This window comes from Papilio machaon, chromosome 12, assembly GCF_912999745.1.
Source record: "Papilio machaon chromosome 12, ilPapMach1.1, whole genome shotgun sequence".
NCBI lineage: Eukaryota > Metazoa > Arthropoda > Insecta > Lepidoptera > Papilionidae > Papilio > Papilio machaon.
In genome coordinates, this window is record NC_059997.1 from 5,699,222 (window position 1) to 5,724,026 (window position 24,805).

General features: G+C 33.6%; 1 protein-coding gene across 2 annotated transcripts; it reads right to left on the reverse strand.

The window, feature by feature from the left end:
• Positions 1-220: 220 nt before the first annotated feature.
• LOC106719216 (transmembrane protein 184B) lies at positions 221-24,674 on the reverse strand. Of its 2 annotated transcripts, none has more exons than XM_045680398.1 (8): positions 24,365-24,674; positions 21,692-21,854; positions 14,083-14,248; positions 9,257-9,483; positions 5,966-6,167; positions 5,443-5,675; positions 4,894-4,978; positions 221-436 (listed from the first exon to the last, which is right to left on the reverse strand). In XM_045680398.1, the coding sequence occupies exons 2-8, from the start codon at positions 21,851-21,853 to the stop codon at positions 294-296; spliced, it is 1,218 nt and encodes a 405-aa protein (XP_045536354.1). In that variant the 5' UTR covers position 21,854; positions 24,365-24,674; the 3' UTR covers positions 221-293. The 2 variants fall into 2 exon arrangements, with proteins under 2 accessions (XP_045536354.1, XP_045536353.1); XM_045680397.1 differs by lacking the exon at positions 221-436 and adding an exon at positions 4,473-4,633 and having other exon boundaries at positions 24,365-24,673.
• Positions 24,675-24,805: the final 131 nt, after the last annotated feature.

Below are 24,805 nucleotides of genomic sequence, written 5' to 3' on the forward strand. Positions count from 1 at the left end.
TGTGTGGTGTTAAAAATTAGAATGAACCTAACATATGCCTCATTAGTTAACAGTTATACCTATTCGGGGCAATTTGAAACTTCGACAGATTTTTATCGATTTTTTCTAAATCGATTCATTTAAATTTAAAATTAATTAATTTTTAATTTAATTTTAATCGATTTAGTTTATCCTCTTCCTGCCATACTCAGAGTCACTATTGAGGAAATCTCTTTAGATTTAGTAAGTAAAATCCACACTGAGCGACTGTTTAGGTTACCATTAAACGATTAATATGATTTTAAATTGTGTGTTCACTGGAACTCGTCATCGGAGCTGAGGAGTGTGGTCTTCTCGTGGTTGGCGTGGCTGATGGTGGCTACGCGCTGCGGCGGCCGGGGCGCCAGCGCCGCGCCCTCCTCCCCGCACCGCTTGCCTACACCCGCGCTGCGCATCACTGTACCACGCACAAGGCACATGTCACAAAATATATTAGAATAAAATCAACCATACTGTCTAACTCAAAGTCGGTTAATGGTCAGTTAAGCAGTTCCTTAGTGTAAAATGTGTCATAAGCTAAAAGACATTTTGGATGGACATTTTCCTGTCATGTTGGTCTGAGTCCTAACTTAATGAGTTGGTCCTTTTAAGGGTGTGTTGGTCTTTCCCTCGTATAACGTTAAAAAGTTTCGTTTTAAGATCCACATAACAGAAAAATACTTTAATAAGTATACCATTTGTGAATAGTAGTACATAGTACATTACAGTAAATAAAACGTTAGTGTCCATGTAGAAAAAATTGTGCTGAAGTTATATTTCTAAATTTGTCTGTGTGTTTAACAAAGCATTGTGTATATAATATATAAATTGTATCTGTGTTCAAGTCAAAAATATAACGAATGCAATGTGTAAATTTAATTAATTTTACATAAAATGATTTAACGTAATGATTACTCGTTAAATACGTTAAACAAACGACACACGTTAAATAATTCAAATTTAAAATCCTAAATGTGTAAAAAAACACTCATGCAATTAAAATTTCTTGTTTAAATTAACAAAAATAACGCATGCTATTGTTAATCAAAGACATTTTGTGTGAATTAGAACGATTAATATGAACAGACTTGAAATGAGATTCGTTTTATAACTTTAACCCATTAAAATATTTTTTATAACATTTTTAAACCATGATAAATATGTATTATTAAAGTTGTAATTTTAAACCTTACTAATGTCTTTCTATCTCGCTTATATTATAAATGGGAATGTTTGGATGGATGGATGTTTGTTACGAGATATCTCTAGAACAGTTGCATGGATCTCTATTAAATTTGGCACAGATGTAGAACATAGCCTGGAAAAACACATAGGCTACTTTTTTTAATTCGGACGGAGTCGTGTACAACAGCTAGTCAATCATAAATTAGCACACAATCAATGTACTAATTAATTATTAAGTAAAAATACATAAATACAAACAATGTAGGCATTCCAGCAAATAAAATAAAGAAGCGAATTCATTGGGGTAATTACACTTACCTGAATGATGACGTCACGATTTAGTTAATCAAAGTAAAATACAGCAGAGTCGTTTTATTGTTAGCGAAAAGGGCAAAAATACAAAGATAAAATTAATCTATAGTCGTAATGAAACAATATCCATCTTAAACTAAGTTTATCTTCAATAACAAAATCGTAATCTTAGTTTAAACGCCCGTTTGGGCAAAGCGCGACTTATTTTAAACCTAGTTTATTAACAAGTATAAAAAAGAATTAATAACGCGTAAATTACAAAGCATTATAAACGTGGAGTGTGAAATTTAATTTAAGTTAATCTCCCAAAATAACGTCAATTTTTTTTACTATTTTTTTTTGTAATATATGCAATTAAAAAAAAAGAAAAACATATTTTGTCTTTTACTTAAAATAGTTCTCATTTTATTCAAACCTCCACGGTTATAAAACATTTACTTGTCTAGATTTCTCTAAAAAAAAACAAAGTCACCGACGTAAATCGGTCTTTGGCAATTTAAAACTGTACATTTCGGTGGACAACAGCTGGTAAGAATGTAATGCGTTTTTTTTAATAATCGAAAAATACTATTTAGAAGAAAAAAAAAATACTTATTAATTACAAATTACTAGAATTTAGCCTAGCATTTACTAAAAGGATCATATCCACTACTTACTTAAAAGAAATCAAGAGAATGTACAGATTTAAGAAGAAAAACGAAAAAAAAAAATCACAGAAATAAAATAATTTACAATCTCCACAACACATATATTGGCATAAGGTACAAAAATAAAAAAAATCAAACTGTCTTATAACTTTAATGATTAGTCCGAGTATAGATAAAAAAAAATTATAGATGACTATCAAAAAAAAAATTTTTTTTTTGTCAAAACACAAAAGCAATAATTTTTTTTCCTATTTTTTTTTTGTCATTATGCAAATCGGACTAGTCAAAACATCAAAAAAATTAACAAAATTCACAAACATATAGTGAAAAAATTAAAATCCGAAGAGCAAAATATCAGAAAACTTTGTTGCAAAATTTTTTTTATGTATTAATTTTTAATATTATTTACTTTCATATATAATATCGAATTTTTATATAATATTTAAATATACTTTATATCAATCGTGTTATAATAACCTAATGTAAAATAAAACAAATATGTCAAACGTAAGCTTATAAATTTATCCATACGAAAATAGTAAAATGACTGATTATTTAATCTTTATAATTTTTTTTTTTGTTATTTTCTATATCTTTTTGTATTTTTTTTTTATTTCAAGCTCATTAAACCTGTAGAAAGATATTTTAGTCCAGTCATTTAAGCTTAAATTAGGTAAGAATCTCGGAATTCGAGATACCCAGCTGTAAGTCTGTAAATACTTGTATATTGACACCCTAAATGTTGTCTCAAAACCTACATATGGTAGGGTGTAAGCAACCATTAAATTTCAAGGTCAAAGGTCACAAAAATCGGTTTTTCGCGCTTTTTTTGGCAATATCTCATTTCCTATGTGTTTTTTGCTATTTGTATCTCTTATCAATATTGTAGAATACAAAATTCTCTACAAATTTTGTTGAAAAATTTTTTTTATACGGTGAACCGTTTTCGAGATAGAGGGCGGAGAGCGCGCGGTCACAGCATCACTTCAGCCTCCGGTCGAAAACGCGCCGTATAGTTGATGAACTATCAATAAATCAATTATTATAAATATTTGTCAAATTAATTAATTACTGACAAATTTGGATGAACTAGCTGCAGCATTTGAGGAAGAAAATTGTTCGGCCCAGAAATTATTAGAGAGTGGAACTCAAACCTTATTGGCAGTCTATAATGCTCCGAAATCTGTGAAAAGTCTCGATCATCTTCGTTACATGCATTACGTCAAGTCTACAAAACTTAATAAACCTGTGCAGCTTTCAAATATTCCACCAACAAGTGCAGCTGCTCATCAACATTTCAACCGTGTATTTTATCAAGTTCAAACTTGGTTAGGACATGATTTGGAACCCCAGGTATGGGGTTGGGCAATGCGAAACGATTTTCTGGAGCCTATCATGACAATTTTACCACCTGCTCCAGAAGATTTGCTAAATACAATTTTCTGCAACTGCAAGAGTGGCTGTGGTTCGCGATACCGATGCAGGAAAGCGGGCTTGCAATGCTCTTTAACTTGTGGCCAATGTAATGGGCAAGCTTGTCTCAATGCTCTACCATATCAGAGCGACATATAATTCCTATATTTTCATTAACAATTCTGCAATTACATGGGCAGGTAAGTGTTGTTAAATAAATTAATACTGAATAAAAAGTGGATAAGTTAGGAAAAAATGATAAAGTAGGATATAGTAGTTAATAAAAAATTGACAAATATTTATAATAATTGATTTATTGATAGTTCATCAACTATATGGCGCGTTTTCGACCGGAGGCTGAAGTGATGCTGTGACCGCGCGCTCTCCGCCCTCTATCTCGAAAACGGTTCACCGTATAAAAAAAAATTCTTCAACAAAATTTGTAGAGAATTTTGTATTCTACAATATTGATAAGAAATACAAATAGCAAAATACCCATAGGAAATGAGATATTTCCAAAAAAAGCGCAAAAAACCGATTTTTGTATACCTTTGACCTTGAAATTTAATAGTTGCTTACACCCTACCATATGTAGGTTTTGAGACAACTTTTAGGGTGTCAATGTACAAGTATTTACAGACTTACAGCTGGGTATCTCGAATTCCGAGGTGAACTTACTAAAATGACTGGACTATTTTGTAAATTTAAAATTAATCGATTTGAAATGTTTAAATTCTCTTTAAAGTTTAATATTTTTTTTTAAATGTGTAAACAATTTTCTGTTAGTGATGTAACCATGCTCGGAGGGTTATGCAACTGGCAACAAACGATATTTTTTTATTTCATGTCTATGGTCCAAGTTACTCTATGGTTGAAGTTACTCTATGGTCCATGTGACTATGGTTGATGAAGGCAAGTGTTACAAGTTGCATCATGGCGTATAATATCGTAACATGTACACAATGCACAGACAGACAGACAGACAGACAGCAATGCGCTTCATGCAGAGCACAGCTATGGAGCTTATAATTTCTCATAAGGCAGATGTGATGTGACATCTGAAAGAAAATTAAATCAAAAATAAAAATACCGCGCAATATTTTTTCGCTTCCAAAAACAAATTAAAATAGAAAAAAATTTGGAAAAATATACGCCTAAATTACTTTTTTTACTTATAAAAAAACCTTTTAGTAGCTGTAATCAAAATAGATACCATTACTAGCGAAAATTACCTATAATTTGTTCCAATATTTGGCAAATAAAAATAGATCAGGCAGCGAATGACATGCGCATACATACAAACAGACATACAACTCACCAGAACTGTATTGCGTGTACTGCTGGTATTGCGGGTGGAAATTATGAAAAGCGTCTGTCATAATGTCCTTCGGGTTCATTGTCTCCTGGAAACACATAAAAATTATATTACATGGCTTATATCTCATAAAATACTACTAAAATAAAGAATTTATAGTTTTACAGGTACAATCGGAGAATCCGGCAGTATTGCACTTTAAAACTTACAGTAGTTTGAACGTTTTGTATACATTGAAACGACGACGTTTAAAAATAACCAACAAATGACCATAGGACTAAGTTATTAAATGTGTATCAAATAAGCAACGTTTCAGCAACTCATTGCTACCTAATTGGTTATTTGTATCAGATTGTCTCACTATAAGAAATAGAGCAATTTTTCTGTAAGTGGAACACCTCGAATTTACACGACTGTACAATAGTTTCTATTGGTGATACATAAAAGTTTCAAAGTCTTGAATGTTCTTTACGCCTTGAAAAATTAAGAATCGGTTTTTTAGCCAAAGGAGACCTTTGTAATGGTATCAGACGGTGAGCAGTACAGAAGTACCTTGAGGCTGGAGGATATGGACTGCATGGTGACGGAGCGGTGCGGGTCTCTGTGCGGGGCGTACACTGCGGCGGGGAAGGCGTAGCGCAGCGCCACGGCCGCCGCCAGCATCTCGATGCAGATGAGGAAGTTCTGGTAGCCCGCAGACACTGTGCCCGCCGTCGTCGGCACACCGCTCGCGTCCACCAGCGGGGAGATCACCTCCGCCTTCTCCAGGATGGCGAGACCCACGCCTGAATTACACACCTCACATTTTAACACTATGACGTACATATTTAATATAAATAAATTTTAAAATTTATCATTATTACTGCACTATTTAAGAGTTTTGAATACACAGATTATTAAAAAGCTTAATCGTTGTTTTCTGAAAACAAAATCCCCGTATAAAACATATCGTCATCCCTGTACATAATATTACACAAACAATACATTATACACAAGGACACCCAAAATCTTTAAAGTTTTAAAGTTTTCTTATTCTTCTTTCTGAAAAGTTCTGAAACATTTCTCATATACTAACCTTGCCAGAAAGACAGAAAGATGACAGACTTGACGGTGAAGAACTTGAGTACAGGATCGAATGGTTTGAGCATCTCCCTGGTGGCGCCGAGGAAGAGGAAGAGGCTGTACAGCGCGAGGCTGACAGAGAAGTTGTACACGATCGTGATGTACAAGTAGCCGCCGTTGGGGCTCCAGTCACCATCGTGGTAGTGCCCCGCCGACTGGTGACAACAAAATTTATTAATTTAGAAATAAACACCAAGTTTTTATCATAGTACATTCGTTGTCATATTATATACTATGCAGACGAACCGCTAGGAATTAAAAAATCTAGCAATCAATATAGCCTATGTCATGGGGATAGAGTAGCATCCCAACGGTAATTTTTTTTTAAATCGGTTTATTAATTTCGGAGTCTATTCAATGTAAACAAACAAACAATCAAATCTTGCCTCTTTATAATATTAGTACAGAGAAAACATTCCGAGAGGCTCAATGGATCTCTATGAAATTTGGCATAGATGAAGAACATAGTCTGGAAGAACACACTAATAAAGTTTTTTTTATATCGCGCGAACGAATTCACAGTCGGCAGCTAGTATACTATAAAGAAATCTTATAATTTCCCAGAGTAAATGACAAACATATAAACCGCTGTCTATATTCACATATTCATTATGATAACATATCGCACATTTCTGTTTGTAGTAAAGTAATAATATATAAGTAAAAGATAAGACAAATTACCTAGAAATACCATGTCACATTATAAGAAATATATCTTACTAATAATTTGTAATAAATCTTACTAATATTATAAATACGAATGTTTATGAAATTTGTCTCAGATGTAGAACAGAGTCTGGAAGAACACATAGACTACTTATAAAGTTTTTAATAAATACCGCGCTGACGGAGTCGCGGACGACAGCTAATGATGTATACATAGAAATACATAACTATCGAAATACATAAAAACTGTATTTTATTTGGTAACAAAAGTATAAAAATCAATCATTAATAATACGCAAATAAATCAATTACATTTCTAATTTGGAATCATTGCATAGATAACAATGTTTATGTTTGTATCAGCTTATATCAAAATTGAAATAAAAAAATGTAATTTTTGTTGCGTCATTCATAACTCATTTTAGACAACAGAATGTAGACATATTAAAATGACTAATTCCAACCTTGAAGAAATAAAACTTCAGACTTTCGAAGCATAATAAACAAAAATATTTTATTTTATTTTAATTTTTAGATAATTGCAAGACCTAAGATTTTTAATTGACTTCAAAATAGTAAACAAAATCTACAAGTAAATTCGTAATGATGCTTCTAATAGAATCTAATTAAACTTCAATATAAGTATCAAGATGATTCATTACCACTAAAGTAGTTAATTACTTAAGCGTATCTCCTAACAAGACTAATAGAATACATAATACAGTATATAATGTACAGTGATGGCAGGTGAGTACGTGATATAACAAGTTACATCGGCTGCTAATTATCGATCAACTTGCCAACTTTACGTAATATACATAGTAAGCAAGTAAGCAAGCCATATATGTTCAATGTCGTAATGTTACCTGAACTAGCATTTAGTAGATTTACTATTTACTTGGATTATCCCAACTATAGATTTAGACTATCGAAATCGTAAATAAAAGATGCTAACGTAAATTCTTCTGTCCAATTATGACATCAAAAGCCATTGATAATATTGTAGCTGAAGTAATACTTCTACATTGGACAATATCAGTGGACTTAGCACGAATATTTGTGAAAGTTGCCTTAGTATCGTCATCGTCAATTATGTCACAATTACGATACGATGGCGATTGTAACAAATATTCGTGCTAGGCCCACTGGTGGGATTCCGGATAATGGATAGTAGTTGTTATAAATGATTTCAGATATCTTGGCGACTCTTAACTTTTAAAGAGGCGTTGTACAAAACACAATTTTAGGTGTACAGCGTGCCAGTGACTTTGAGTCTTTAATGCCCGAATACTGAAACGTCACTTAAATATGTAAGAGCGTCTTAAATTATAAGACCACGCTTAAACTCCAATATGCAATTTTCGTAAGTCAGTTAAAGACGCATCTCAACTTTGATGCCAATCAAATCGTACCATGCTTAAAGGCCACTCAATATCACATTTCTTATACTGGATCGTCACTCAACGACATTTTGCTGTCAAAAGAACTGTCATGTCGACTTAAGTACGCCAACAATTTAAGAGTGGTCGCGGGCTATCTTAAAAGTGAAAATCTAAGGTGTTAACATGTCTGCTTCATCATTATCATCGCATTCGGACAAATAAAATTCTCATGTCACAATGTTCGTTCCCGTACTCCTCCGAAATGGTTTGACCGATTCTCATGAAATTTTGTGACCATATTCAGTAGGTCTGAGAATCGGTCAAAATCTATTACTCATACCCCTATAAAGTTTTTTTTAACTGCGCGCGAACGGAGTCGCGGGCGACAGCTAGTATTTATATAAAAATGCCGACTGAACGAGAATATATCGAAATCGTAAATAGGTTTGTAGCGACATCTGTCTGCGCCCGCTTAAACTGCTTAAAAAGTGTCTTGATGATATTATGATTTATTAAAATTTTATTAATTTAAACTTGTCAAAACATAACGCCAGATGCTTTCCATTCTACAAAAGTATGGTCAAATTTTTTAATTTTTTTTTATTTAAAAATACTTTAAACAGAAAGGATATTTTTTAACAACCTTCTTTGATTTTTGATTATTTAGTATTTTTATTTTAATTTTCTTTACTATTTGGGAATGAACACGTCTTACAACTATAGGTTGTCCAAGCCATGCTGCGTGAAACGGATACGTAAAGTGAATTTTAAGAAAACGTAATCGAGAACAAGTATTTTTTATACACTCTTTGACCGAAAACAAAGGATGTTGCCTACTTACGGAATCACGCGCTTACATGTCTTGATTTGCGTTTGAGTATTCCACTTAAGTTTTGACGTCTGTTAAATTGTAAGCAATGCTTACGAAACGAGATATTTAAGTAACGTTTCAGTATTCGGGTATAAGACATTGAAAAGACTAATATCAAAAATGGCAATTCAAATAAGATCCCAGCTTGTGAAAGGTTCACAACAATAGCCAAAAAATGGATTTGAATACACCATCATGAGATCGTATCCGTACGTAATCATTAAGATATTGACACTTCGATGGCCACAAATTTTTATGAAGTATAAATTAGTCTAGATAACGGATTCAATCCGTCATCCAATATACATTGTCTGAGATGATTTACCTGTAAGAATATAATGATGAATGCGCAGAGCGGCTTGATGAGACAGAACTGTAGCGTGGCCTGCTTGCAGAAGCGCAGGAAGCCTATGGTGTAGGTGGCACCGCTAAGACAGCAGGTGCCGTTGACGCACGAGGCGCGCACCGGCCGCCCGCGCAGCTCTGACATTATGTTGCCCTCACCACCTAGGTACTCGTAGCACAGCGATAGGAAGCTATAGATCACGAACGCTGCAATACAAACAAATAATCATATTTATTTAGGGGTAGAAATAATTAAATAAAGTTACTAAAAGGTAACAGAGGACATAAAACATATAAGGTAACAGAGGTCAGAGGACATAAAAATTTGGTAACATTTATTTTTTAATATCAATCGTTATATTATCTCATCTACTTTGATTGGAGAAAAAATAAAGCTAATCTAGAAAGTAAATAAAAAATCTGTGTTATTTTAACTTTCGCACTGCTGTTGTTGTTTCTATTTCTCAAGTACGGTGTTTCAGCATAGATTTAGCTTGGTGTTAAATCTTTCTATATTTTTACAAATGCTATTTTCTTAGCAAATGTTAATTAGAAGAATATATTAATCTTTTTATAAATCCTTTACGAATTATTTCAAGCTACTGAGATTCACTACATCACAAATTTTAATTTAATCAAGAGACAGAACAAATAGAACTTTATGATAAATGATACCACTTTGGACATTAAAATTTTGCGTAGCAACGCATTCTATTGTTGCCTTCAAACAGTACGACGGTTGGTCTCATTAAGGTGATCATTAATTACACTGGTCTACAGTGGTTTTGTTGCAGTAGATATGACAATTATTTTGTGTCCATTTATGCACACAATTCATTAAACTATCAATAATTTTGTTAGATTTGTTCTGATTTTTTTAAAATCTTTATTTTAATTTTACATTACAAAAATCAAAAAACGAGAAATAAAATAACATCAGAAATATTTTGAGAAATTAGGATACATCGAAGTAAAAAAAAAAGGAAAATGTAGAAAATATATTTTATATTTCCATAAAACGCCTTTTATGAGCTTTTTTTTATATATTTTTTTAGGGAACAATCTCTTTTCAAAGACCAACAGTAATCTGGTTATTTTATACTAGCTGTCGACCGAGACTACGACCGCATGGTTTAAAAAAAAAGTTAAGTAGCCTATGTATTTTACATCTGTGCCAGATTTAATTAAAGATCCGTTGAACCGATCTGGTGTTCTAACAAACATCCATCCATCAATACATTCAAAGTTTCGCATTTATAACAGTAAGTTTTGAAATAACATATTTATGTTTATAATACCTATCGGAAACAACATAAGCAACTATATTTTAAGAGTTACATTGTGATATAATTATTCGCTTATATGTCCGAGATACGATTAAAAAAATGTAAATGCAATGGTGAAGAAACATCGAGAAATCTTAGTCTTCTAAATGTTTTTTATAAACCAGTGTAACCGGATCATTAAGGTCGGAAGGACATCGCATACGTCGCCTAGCAATTTGCTAAAAATATACGAACGTGAAAAAATATACACACTTAAATAAATTGTGGAAGTAGTAGTTAGTATTTTTAAATGTCTATCGAAATATGTATCATCATTATCAGCTAAGGCAGTAAAGTCGTGGGTGGACCTGCGAGTGATCAAGTAAATTTCTTCACGTCGTTCTACTATGAGCTTTTTGCGTCTGACATTCTTAAGATCGCCAATATAATTTTAATGGCCTTGAAGGAAACTGAAAGAAAATATGTATTGTAAGATATTTGATGCAAAAGTATTTTAAAAGAATTAAACTAACAGCGAAATAATGAATTTAACTCTACTTCATAATAATCCTCGCTGTAGTATAAACTTAAACCGAACGTAAGTAAACAAAAATGTCAGACGTTCCGCAATGACGGATGGAAAGAGACTGCCTCGAGCAGCAGCGCATACTTCCTTATAAAACCTTTTGTGAGACTACCTCCTAACACGGCCTCTCCTGACTGGAGGACGTCCTCGTCCTCCTGTACTTCTTTGCAACTTTGCGAACCATAGGCACGACGTAACAACATAGTGAACCATAGGCACGACGTTTGCATAGTTCGTTTACAACAACATAGTGAACCATAGGCACGGCGTTTGCATAGTTCGTTTACAACAACATAGTGAACCATAGGCACGACGTTTGCATAGTTCATCTACACAAATGACTTCAGCACATGACATAGGCACGACGTTCGCATATCATGTGTCATCTACATGTGCATAACATAGGCACGACGTTCGCTTATTACACACATGTCAGATACATAACTACTCGTATAACATAGGCACGACGTTCGCTTATTATACGCAAGTAGTATCACACAATCGTTCGTATAACATAGGCACGACGTTTGCGTGTCATACGAACATAAGATGTCTCACCGTTAAAAAAAAAAAGCAGAGCATGTCTCGGGAGTCCACTCCCCTCACCGTGGCACCATATAAGGCAAGCGTCCCGCAGTCCGTCCTCTACATGATATTAATGGCAACCCCCAGTTTGTCAGTCCTGAAAATACCCTAGAAGCATCTCTTGATACAGAACGTCTCACATTCCGTTCACAATCTCACTTCTGCAGTTGGGTATCCCGCAGTCTACGCAACGCAGAGCATCTCGACAATACATGGACAAAGCAAACTGAACTAATAAAGGCATCAATGACTATTATGACATAATGACATACGTCTGACTCAGGTAATGGCTTAACACGCTCAGCGCAACCGACTGGCCTTACAAGTTTACTTTAAAATGAAAAAATCATGTTGGCATGTAACGTGTTAAATCTTGCCACGACTCGGCCTTACCTGACCCTCACTCATAAACTGATCGAGGTATTCAATTTCAGTCTTTAGTAAAGAACACATCTTTAAATTAAATGAAAAGTCTGATGTTGACTTATTTGGCATCAAAACTTGAAATATAAAAATATTGGTTCAATCTTACCGCAGTACAAATTGAATAGATCGCGTCGACAATCCTGTCTGCTATGAAATACACAGACAGCGCGTGAGCCTCACTACTCACATATTCCCATGCAGAATACACGGCTTAGGCCACGCTACCTATGTTTTTCGAACACTGGTACGATTCTGATTTCGACTCAACTTACTGCGACTACAACGATTATCACGGTAACGATCTGACATTTTTCTCTTTGCATTTATTAGGTCCTTACATATGAAATTGGCGTTTTGTATGGGAGGAACAAAAAGTCGAATATTTTTTAATATAATATATTTAATTAATCAAAGTATGAACCATTATTTTCTATGCACTTTTGCCATCTCACAGGTAGTTCATTGATCCCTTTACTAAAAAAACCAGTCGGACGGGAATCAATAAAATCTTTGAAGGCGATTTGGACTGCCCCATCGGAGTTGAATTTTTTCCCTTTGGAAGAAGTTATCCAAATTTCGAAAAAAATGGTAATCTGTTGGAGCAAGGTCCGGGGAGTACGGAGGATGTCTTAGACTTTCCAATTGAAGCTCTTCTAATTTAGTAGCCGTCTGTTGCGCAGTGTGTGGTCTAGCGTTGTCGTGAAGTAGCAGTGGCGTGGAGCGATTGACCAGCCTAGGTTGTTTAGCCGCTAGCTTTTCCATCATGGTTTGCAATTGCTGACAATAGACATCAGCCGTAATAGTCTGGCCAGATTTCAGAAAACTGTAATGAACAATACCGGCACTAGTCCACCAAACGCTTACAAGTAACTTTTTTGGGGTTAATTTTCGCTTGGGGCAGGATTTGGCTGGCTGGCCAGGATCCAACCATTGCGCTGAGCGCTTCCGATTATCGTAAAGAACCCATTTTTCATCACAGGTAATGATTCGGTTTAAAATACCTTCATTATTGTGCCGGTTTAGTAATGTAACGCAACAGTCGACGCGCGTTTGCCGGTTTGCTTCAGTCAATTCGTGAGGTACCCACCTTTCAAGCTTTTTAATCTTCCCAATTTGCTTCAAGTGAATTAAAACAGTTTTATCACTAACATCGCAGCCTGCAGCTAACTCGGACGTGGTTTGCGATGGATCCGCTTCCACAATAGCCTTCAACTCTTCATTATCAACTTGAGTCTCAGGCCGTCCACGGGGCTTGTTCTGCAGATCGAAATTTCCAGAACGAAAACGTTGGAACCAAAAACGAACTGTGTTTTCTTTTGCAACACGACCGCCATACACATCATTCACCCTTCGAGTCGTTTTCGCAGCACTAGTGCCACGGCGGAACTCGTACTCATAAATAATGCGATATTTTAAGTTTTCCATTTTGTAAAATGAGTGACGCAAACAGAAAAAAACTGAAGAAAAAAAACAAATGAATGACGGTCATCGAACCACAAATACATGAGTCTATAGCTGTACAAATTTGAATTTGGAATTCCTTACCAAAGAGGAGAAATTCGTGATTAAAGTGGCCAGTACGAAAAACGCCAATTTCATATGTAAGGACCTAATATTTTCACGAAAATGCAAACACAAACACAGAGTGAGCAAAGTGGATAGAATCACGCGGATCCTATCCCACTTCTGATGTAAGATATTTGATGCAAAAGTATTTTAAAAGAATTAAACTAACAGCGAAATAATGAATTTAACTCTACTTCATAATAATCCTCGCTGTAGTATAAACTTAAACCGAACGTAAGTAAACAAAAATGTCAGACGTTCCGCAATGACGGATGGAAAGAGACTGCCTCGAGCAGCAGCGCATACTTCCTTATAAAACCTTTTGTGAGACTACCTCCTAACAGTATATTACTTTGTAAAAACGTTGGTGTATATTACCTTCATAGCAATCTCTGACGGTAAAGAAATAGACATAATAAGAGTCTCCGTTGAAGAAGAGCAGCGAGATCCAGCTGTAGCAGCCATAGATCGGTACGATGAATAGAATGCGCACAATCCAACGCTGCTCCGACGGATTCGTATACCAGCGCAAGTGTTGGTAAATCTGCAATGGATAGAGAATTATATAAGTACACGGAATAAAAGAAAGTCAGCTTGACTAAAAGAAATTGTTTCAATTGAGTTTAGGTAACCTAGAATGTACTGTAAGATGTTCCGATATAAAAAGACGGTTGAAGGAAAAACCCCACCCAAAACAATTCTTATTTAAAATAAACTTTGTCCATGAAAGTGGAGGCTGAGATAATAAGTGACCGAGAGCCAAGTTAGTTTAGCCTGAACTTATTATAGAGTAGCCCAGGTCAAGGCTCTTTCGAGGAAGCCTCGACTGAGGCTGCATCTATTACTTAATAACTTAAATATATAAAACGGAAAAAGTATAACATAGTGTTGTAATAGTCTAATAGGATAGGTTTTTACGTGTTTACTCTTAATTTTATAAAAAATATTTGAGTGTTAAAGTTTTTGTATTTATTACAGGTACTTTAACATTTTTCTTTCAAAATATTTTATTAGACCCTTAGATATGGAGACGGAATTAATTTTGCAAAAAATCACATAAAATACGCTACAAACGTTACCGGGTTCGGCTTTGCTCGTAAATGTTTAACATTTGTACGGAAGGTAAACGCACCAATGTGAGGTTGTAAAACAGTCGTTGACCACTGTCACTCCTTATTACATACCAAGCCTACCGTTATTACATGTATCAAAAAACTACATATAACATGATCTATTACATTTAAAAAAATATTAAAACACGCTCATTCCGTAGGGACATTAGTATTTTGTTGATTTTTAAAAGCTATTGAACTTTCTATACTAGATTTACCTAGCATGATTACCTTAAGAATATTGCATACGTAGCTATAAAGCGGCTCTGTTTAAGATGTAATAATGACGTCATTCCACAAGGTCAAATGGACACAGACATTTAAGTAGATCTGGTAACAGTTGAACAAACACTAAAGGTATCGTATCGACAACTGCTTACTTCACACGAACACGTGAGTGAAAGCAACTACAATGAATTATTCACACAATTACGCACAAACAAAAAAAAACGTGGAAGCTTGGACTTCTACAGCCGAAACATACAAAAACGTGCTGTTATCTCAGTATTTAAGTTGAATACACTATGTCCAAGAGGTACGGCAGTGGAAACCCACGGGTAGTCATGAGAACAAAGATGCTTCGACATTAATAATATTACATACTGGAAGGTAGCCTGTGAAGGTATGTCTGTGAGAGTAACTTGAGGCATAACTTTTTATTTTGCGCTGAAAAAAAGCCGCGTGCAACTGCTAGTCCAATATAAAGAAATATCTGTATCCCATATGCGTTTTGGTAAATATGTCAACAAATTTTACTGTTTTCATTTATTTCATACACGCATCAATGTAATAAAACAATGAAAATATTTTTACACAGCAGAATTAAAACATAAATTCCCACATTACTGTTCTCGACTTATTTACTTTGTTTGAATGTCAGCATTTACTTCCAACTTTTTTCCTTAAAACTGGTTACAACATAAGCTTGCTCATAATATGACTCAAACGAACACCGCTACTCTGAACTGCGCTTACAACTCATCAAATTATTAAAAGCAATAATCTTCATATTGATGTAATATTGTGACGGCACAAGCATGCTACTGTGGGTTACCTCTGTTAAAACAAACATATAAAGATATTTTGTCATCCCTCTGAACGTCTTTGGAAAAACAGAGACAAATGCTAAGAAAGTCAAATTTTAAAAGTACCTAACTAAAACTCAAAAACTACTCAATGGATTTTTAGCCGACTTCAAAAAGAAGGAGGTTATCAATTCGATTGTATTTTTTTTTATGTGTGTTACCGCGAAACTCCGCCCCTGGTGGTCCGATTTCGATAAAGAATATTTTGTACAAATAAAAATTAGACTAATTCATGTAGAAAATAGGATCATTCAACTGTCTAAGATTTAAGGAAAGTCAATTAAAAGTATGTAGGATATTATAGCCTGTTATGTACTACAAATTTGTAAATTACATTATTTACATATAGTATTGTTTATCGTATCTTGAAAAATAAATCTGCAGTTATGCGTTTATAGACATTCGTTATGTCAGGTATGAATAGGTATGAATATATTGAGATGTCTGAGTGTTCGTATTTACCCCGTTAATTGAACCAAGGCATTCAATATCCCACGAATCGTAAATTTGAAAATCCAGTTAGTTTTTGAGTCAAAAATGGCCATATTATGTTTTTTGAGTAAAAAGATTTTAAACTTTTTATAACAAAATTTAAAATATAAATTGATTAATATTAAAGCTCGTATATGCTATATGCACGTAACATTATATTTATCAATGTCATGAAATCTTAAAAGCCATGGTCACCCTAACCGCTATGGCTATTAGAAGAAAGTTGAAAATATTGCGGTCACAGAGAATTTTCCATATGAGCCATTTTATTGAATGTCTCAGACCGAGTTAAGCAATTTTGTATTAACGTAACAGTAACAATTGACTTTTTCCTTTTAAAATAATATCCCAATTTTTTTTTTTATATTTTTCATTTAATTTACGAAACATAAGTGAATCAAATTAATTCTATAAAATCTCAACAATACCACTCATATTCTTTGCCAAATTACTAGGTTTCCTGTCTTTATTGATCCAAATGTCAATGTTCATTACAGGAAATGTCCTTGAAAAGAATTCATGCAATAGAAGGAAAAAACACAGTAGTATCAATTTAATAAAATAAATGCTGTTTAAAAAGTAGTTTCAGAGCCTATTCAATACAAACAAACAATCAAATATTTCCTCTTAATTACTAGTATTTATATAACAAATGCACAAATTAAAACTTAAATATTTCACTACTTTCACGGGATTGTTAGGAACAGCTTTTTATTTTGTTTTACATATCCCTGTTTTTTTTTGTTGACTGTAAATTGTTTTAGAAAACTCCTTCACAATTTTAACGTGTCTATTTTCTTACTGACAAGTTCCAATCGATTCTCGTCTGAGTTGCTTTTCTCAATGTAGCCCGACTGCGTGCGGCCCACACGTCACTCTTTATCTCCAACTTCAATATAATTCTTAAGAGTACCCCGACTGAAGGATACCGAGCTACTATTGAATGTATTATTGCCATGACCTGGCCTAAAACGAAACGCCTATTTTATAGTTTTTAAACTTAATGCTTGTTCCACTGGTAATTGCCAAGTTTTTGCTGGTAGTTTCCATAATGTGATTTAGTTCAAATAGATTAAATTAGTTGAGTAATACATTATTATCAATATGCGATACGCTGATAATGTGGCAATGCTTTATATAATGATACTAGCTTTTACCCGCGACTTCGTCCGCGCGGAATAAAAAATAGAAAACGGGGTAAACATTATCCTATGTCCGTTTCCTGGTTCTAAGCTACCTGCCCACCAACTTTCAGTCAAATCGATTCAGCCGTTCTTGAGTTATAAATAGTGTAACTAACACGACTTTCTTTTATATATATAGATTTTACACTTGTCCTTTACCTGATTAATATAAACAAAAGTCTATTATTAGACATTCAGAAAGGCCAGCACGAAAATTTACGAGAAATAAATTTGTATTAAATTTGTACAGCGCTCCATATCAGGCGTAAAATATAACGACAAATCACATACAAATTTTGACACACATTTTGTCGCTAACGTTACAAAAACACAAATCGCAAATATTCACGATAGACCTTCTGGTTACTAAATGTCAATCGATGTCGTAACATTTTAAAAAAACTTGATTTAAAATATAAAAAATGAAATCAGCGAAAGCAGAACATTAAATAAAATCAAAACCACGTTCACTACACACACACGGAGGCCTTGGTAAAAAATGTTTTGTAGGACAAAGATATGAATTATCAATCCCATCTTCGCATTTAAGCTAAGTTATTGAAAGATGGAAAGAATATTACCACCAGATGTTTCTCTTGACCTAATTACTATTTTCCACATTCTGTTATAAAACACGTTAAATAGCTATACATACAGTGACTGCAATATTTATTTCGATTAGTCGTTAAACTAAACATGAACATGGTGTCGACAGCTCACGAAAGCGACGAAGCGCATAGTTCACGTAATCTAGAATAAGCCTAACATTCTACATTAATTTCAATTTACATAATACTATTATGTTTAAATGTAGCGATTTTGGATAGAATGAGGCAAAAGAATAAAAATCATACTAATATTATAAACTAGCTTTTACCCGCGACTCCGTCCGCGCGGAATAAAAAAAAAATAGAAAATGGGGTAAAGATTATCCTATGTCCTTTTCCTGGTCCTAAGCTACCTGCCCACCAATTTTCAGTCAAATCGATTCAGCCGTTCTTGAGTTATAAATGGCGTAACTAACACAACTTTCTTTTATATATATAGATGCGAATGTTTAGATGGATGGATGGATGTTTGTTTGAAGGTATCTCCGAAACGGCTCAACGGATTGACGAAATTTGACACAGGTGTAGTAACATAGTCTGGAAGAACACATATGCTACTTATTACGTTTTTTTTTAAATCCTCGCGAACGGAGTCGCGGGCGATAGCTAGTATACTAATAACTGCAAGTAACATTTTATTTAATTCTTTAATTTGTTTCACTAATAAAACAAAACACTATCAAATAACACAATCTTTTTTGTCGACAAAGTAATCAAATTTTTAAAAATCGCACGTCTTTGTAATTTTTTGTTTGACGAGACGGTAACATGAGACCGATAATATGCAAGAAGTCCTTGTAGTGTTCATGTCGCCAACTGATCCTTCTAAGCCAGGCAGGGCAAGTGTAGACAATTAATACGTAAACTCCTACCTTTCGGTTATACTCTAGTAAAAATATCTTTAGAACATAGACTGTTAATACGACGTGAAAACTTATTTTTATAACAAATTCTTAATAACTACTCACACTGGAGATACATATTGATTACGAATGCTTGCGAAATTTATTTAACGTTCTGCACAGCCTTGATATGTTGCAGGTACTTTGAAAACTAGTTTTGCACATAAGAAATCGTAAAACATGTTGCATTCACATTAATACTTATCGTGAATTTCCACTGGTGAAAAACCTGTATAAAAACATATTGTTATCTGTATTTTTTTAATGAAATGAGAAACATATGTTTTCGAATTAGTGTTTCATCAGTGGAAACCCACGGTTACATTGATCATAGGCATTTATTTTAAAATCTAGTAAAACTTATTACATAGGTAAATTTATAGTCTATAAATGTAACTGCAAAACAAGCATTTACTATGTAACAAACTGTAAACTCCATGTAATAATTTAACCAAAACAACGTACACTGGTAACAGCAGATTTAAAATTAGACGACCTAAATGTATACAGCTCTTGCAAAAGCAGAAACGTTTATTTAAATATTAAACATCCAGATCATGCTCACTGAGAGAAAAAATAATTTAACACGTTAAATTGCAACGACCCTAAAACTCGATCTTCAACACGTAACACTGGCATTGAATGTGTTAACTCATTTTACTAAGACTAGAAGAAAATGACAAAAGTATTTGTTTTAATTTAAATTTTTAAACTCTTAGATGTAACAAAAGGAAATAACCGACTTGTTGATTATTTAACTCTCCCTATTCCTGACATAAACTAGCTAATACAATACATACTTGTTTTTAATTGCATCATACGTGGGAATAATTATTGTAATAATAAACAAATGTATTTTTACAACATTTATACTCGTCTGGCAATCATTTGTTTTCGAAGTGTAAACCCACGCTACGTTATTACGATATTAAAGTGAATATACAGTAGAGCATTTTCGCGAGAATTTCTATGTAATCTTACGTACTCAAGTATGGTATTTCCAAAGCACGTCTGGATCGTAAAACGATACACTGGAACATATAGAGCGACTCGTTGTTCTGTTATAACTAAATCCTCTAGTTTATGCCCACATTAATTAAAAAATATATTCCAAATGCGTATCATTGTGTTATTATGTTATTAAATTTTATAAATAAAAATAAATTCGTGCCACAGCTATAAGCAATTTATTATCGACTTTTATAACTTCGTCGAGGAAACAAAACTCTCTTATCACAACACATAGCCGGCGTGAGCTATATTCCGTTCTATATTTGCGCACTGATAATGTTATGGCTTTATAAAGATTTAAATTCGTACATACGAGTATTTATTCGAGAATCATAACAAAATTTCAGCAATACTTTTATATGTAACATTTTAAAGGTCGTAGTTAATTTGTATCTCTGTAACCATAGGTTTCTGAGACCAAAATCTCCTTTTAAAACATATTTATATCTATGTTTTGTCAAAGATAATGACAGGGATGACGATATTTTTATACAGAGGTTTTGGTCTAAGAAACCCACGGTTAGTCTTCTTGTCAAAGTCCACTATCATTTTGTATCCACTTCTGTTTTAATCTATGTAAAGTCTACACAAAGAACATGAGTTTTTAAGCCAAGCTTCTACCTTACGCAGCGTGAATGAGATGTTGCCGGCGGCCTATACATCATACGCTTCTATCCTTCTTTATTTTCTTCGCTCGATGTTTGAGCTCTATGTACTTTGCCAAGTGTAGTTTGCTTGAAAACAACTCAAAGGATTAAAAAAATATCACTCCACTTGAAATCATTTTAACCCATCAAACGGGCTAGTGAAAACGTTTATAAAACAGCTCAATTTACTTTATTAAATTTCTTTGAAAAGTACTAATTGATTAATGATGCCAAAGATAAATTCAGAATAGAAAGGGTCTGAACCGTGTATTGACGCGGTATCTCATCAATTATAATAGGATTTTAAGTTCAAATAAATAAAAATACTATTTTCAAATAAATAAAAATACTATTTTCAAATAAATAAAAATACTATTTTACCTTATCTATAATAATTTTATAAATAGGAAAGATTTGATTTTATTGAATAGGTTCTGAAACTACTGAACCGTTTTGAAAAATTCTGTCACTATTGGGAAGCTACACTTTCCCCGGGGTAATGTAGGCTAAATTTTTTTTTTCCAATTCCGCGTGGACGAAGTCGCGGACAACTGCTAATGATATTATAAAACAAAAGAATAACACAGTACTAGACTTGTAATCTACAGATCCGGGTTGCTTCCTCACCCTATACCAATGTTATTTTCGAATTTCATATGTACATTTATCCGACGTTCTTACGATGGAGGAAAACAGCGAGATGCAACCTGTACATACTAGTGTAGAAATTCATAAATATGTATGAAGTCAACCACACAGCATTGCCAGCATGGTTTACTATGGCCTAGTCACCCCTAAATCTGGGTATCCCCTCTGTAGGGCACATAATGAGCTAACGACGACAATATATTTATAGTTTCACTAAGGCCATCCCCGACTTATGGCAGGTTCTCGAGCTCCTCTGATCAGAGTTGTGGATGTGGAGCTATGATATATGATTGAATACCTGTTGGCAAGTGATGAATAGCGCAGTCCAAACGCAGATGCCGGTGATGACCTTCGCTGACGTGGTCTGCAGGAAAACTGGCTGTTGCAGAGGCTTGAACATCTCGTGCACAGCCGCAGCAATCGGCTGCGCAGTCACGTTAATCGTCTCCGTTGAACCCATACTAAACATAATGACACACTTTAGAATTTAATTTCAAACATTTTAAATATCTTTCTGATCATTATAAAACTCAATAAGCTTGATTGTCTATGCCTTACTCTTCAAAACCAAACTTTTAATCCTGCAAGAGGATACAAAGAAATGGGCATACAAATCCACGAAAACTATAATCCTTGTGTCAGTTGGGCTGCAGATTTATAAAAATTCAGTGACAGCTAGTGTTCTTAAAAAAAACTAGGTTGACAAATTACTTAAAATATCTTCATTCATATTTGTAATAGGAAAAGTTGTTATTCTAGGTTTTAGGAATGCATTTACTTATCAACAAAGTACATCACTAATTATTGTTTGTCCACAAACTAATTACTGTGTTACAACAGAGAAAGTTGTTAAGGGTAATTATTTTTTTTTTTACATTATTTCATACTATAGTAATATAAACTCTATTATATTGAAGACAGTTATAGGAGGAACTGTAATAAGATTTCTAAAAACAAAGATAGGATAAGTATGCTAAGGTAGAAAAATTTAAACTTACTAATATGATAAATGTGAAAGTTTAGATGGATCGATGGGAAGGTATCTCTGAAATGGCTCAACAAATCTTGATGAAATTTGGCACAGATGTAGAAACTAATAAAGTTTAATTTTTTTAGGTTCCGTACATGTATAACGAGCGACAGCTAGTTTATGACATTTAGTAATTTTTTTTTATTATATGTAGTACCACAGGTAAAACTGCAATAACTTGGAACTGAATATGTTAGTAATAATAAAATAATAGTAAATTGTTCATAACCATTCTGGATTGTAGTTTAACACATTCCATGCTACTAAAACTATTTTTATGAAAGAGGCGGGCAAAGATGCCATTAAGTGTATTACTAAATTCATTGACACATGAAAGCAATTGACTAACACAAGTAAACAATGATTATAATGTTATTCCATTCCAATTGTCACAAACAAAACATTGAATTCCTCAAGCTGTTGTTGTTAGCTGCCATTGTAAACAAATAAACATAACAATAACATTTTTAATAATAAAGACAAATAGATGTTTATGATCATTTAACTCATAACTAAATTCTTTTAACTATTTTTGTTAGCATAATTTTTTTATGATAGTAGTAACCAATTAATTAACAAAGATGCCTGTCATAAATAATCTGTTTAGATGTACTGTCAATTTAGATAAGCTGGTCTTTTTTTTATATATTGAAAAAGCGAGTGCTTGACCACAATCCCACCCGATTAAGTGACAATGTGGTCTAAAGATGGTATGCAATAGATTTGTAAATGCCTATTCACTCTACTCTTGAAGGCCCCCACATTGTACTTGGATGGAAAAACTGATGCCGACAACTTATTCCAATCCTTTGCAGTATGCACAAGGAATGATGATTCAAACCTTTTTGCCAGCCTTATATCTGAACATCCGATGGTAGAATGGTGATTGTGGAATTATCTGGTATGGTCTGGTGTGATCTAAGAGACTGCTATAGCTTACTTGCTTATAGAGGTTTCTCTATAAGCCAAGATTCTCACTAATGGAGGTTGTCTATCAGGACTGGACAATGACTCTCACTTATAGATATTTCTGGCTTATCCAGGCTAGACTGTATATGACTTTATTAGTTTAAACCAGTCACCTAACATTTATTATACTAATATAGCAAACAGGTCACATTATGTTAAATAACTACTCTCCATAACCATGTGCTTCAAGAAATTTACAGATGCATTACCTGCCATTATTAGATACAGACACAATCTTATTCATGCCCACCCATACCAAATTCACTTCCCACTATCATGCTTTCCTAATTGATAAAACTAGCATGAGTTATAACTATATTATTTAAAGGAATATGTCTGATACAATGAGGAAAATTATGAGGCATAAGCCAAGGCCTAAATAATTAAAAATTAAGTATGCAACAAAATTTTCACTCCTTTACACTTTTCTCACCACTTTTTCACAAGTGGAGGCATAATAACCACCAAAGGGTGATTTTAAGACCACTGTATACTATACACTGGAGAGTTGTGACTCGACATATGAGTGTGGAGTAAACAAGTTATTACTTTTAACTATCATTATTGATACTGCAACAATATTGTTCTTGTTATAAGTGAATTAAAAATGTTCATCTTATTATTGTTAATTTTAATATTTTTTTGAGAAAAATCCTTTTCATTTGGGAATCACTTGTTAATTGATTTGGTTTAAAAAAATTACAACTGTTATATGTGCAATAACCATATCATTTCACCTAGATGATAAGTAGGCCAGTAAAGTTGCAAGACAGTTAATATAGCTTAGCAGAGATGTTTACACAAATAAATAATTAGGAATTATATTGGTACAACAGATTGAAACGGAACTCGTATATTGGAGGTCACACATCTCGACATTTTCTTGTTTAGACTATAACTACGAGTGAAGGGTACACTTTGTAAAATTTACATTTCCATGAAATAGTAAGTTCCAACAGAAATAATAATTACCTGGTTAGGGATTTTTAAAACTGTATTCTAACTACGTTGGCCTTTTGTTTCCAATCAGACGTCATTCGTAATCAACACTCCACATATTGTCTCATCTAATGAACGACACACAATCTCATCGATTTTCTTTTTATTCTGAAGACCGTATGAGATTTGAATATATTTCACCACGAAACGAATATAAACACTCCAACAACCAACACTGCACTAAATATTAAACGAATAGTTTGTTTTAGCTATTCTCAAAATATTTTTCACTGCGGTCGTGACGATTCGTAATCACAGATTGTAATATAATATACTGAACTGAGGGAACATAAGAGTATAGCAATAGTGTTCTGTTCACAACACGATTTTGCGATTTTCATTCGATTTTTGCTCCAAACTTCGATATCAACTCGACTAAAAATACCATAAACTAGGTTACCTTTGCTATTTACT

Excerpts from the sequence above, each read along its gene's own strand:
- LOC106719216 (XM_045680398.1), bottom strand. The coding sequence starts at position 21,853 with ATGGGTTCAACGGAGACGATTAACGTGACTGCGCAGCCGATTGCTGCG. Across the intron at positions 9,484-14,082 it reads CGTCAGAGATTGCTATGAAG|CGTTCGTGATCTATAGCTTC; the intron begins GTAATATACACC and ends TTTGTATTGCAG. Across the intron at positions 4,979-5,442 it reads CCATATCCTCCAGCCTCAAG|GAGACAATGAACCCGAAGGA; the intron begins GTACTTCTGTAC and ends ATGTGTTTCCAG.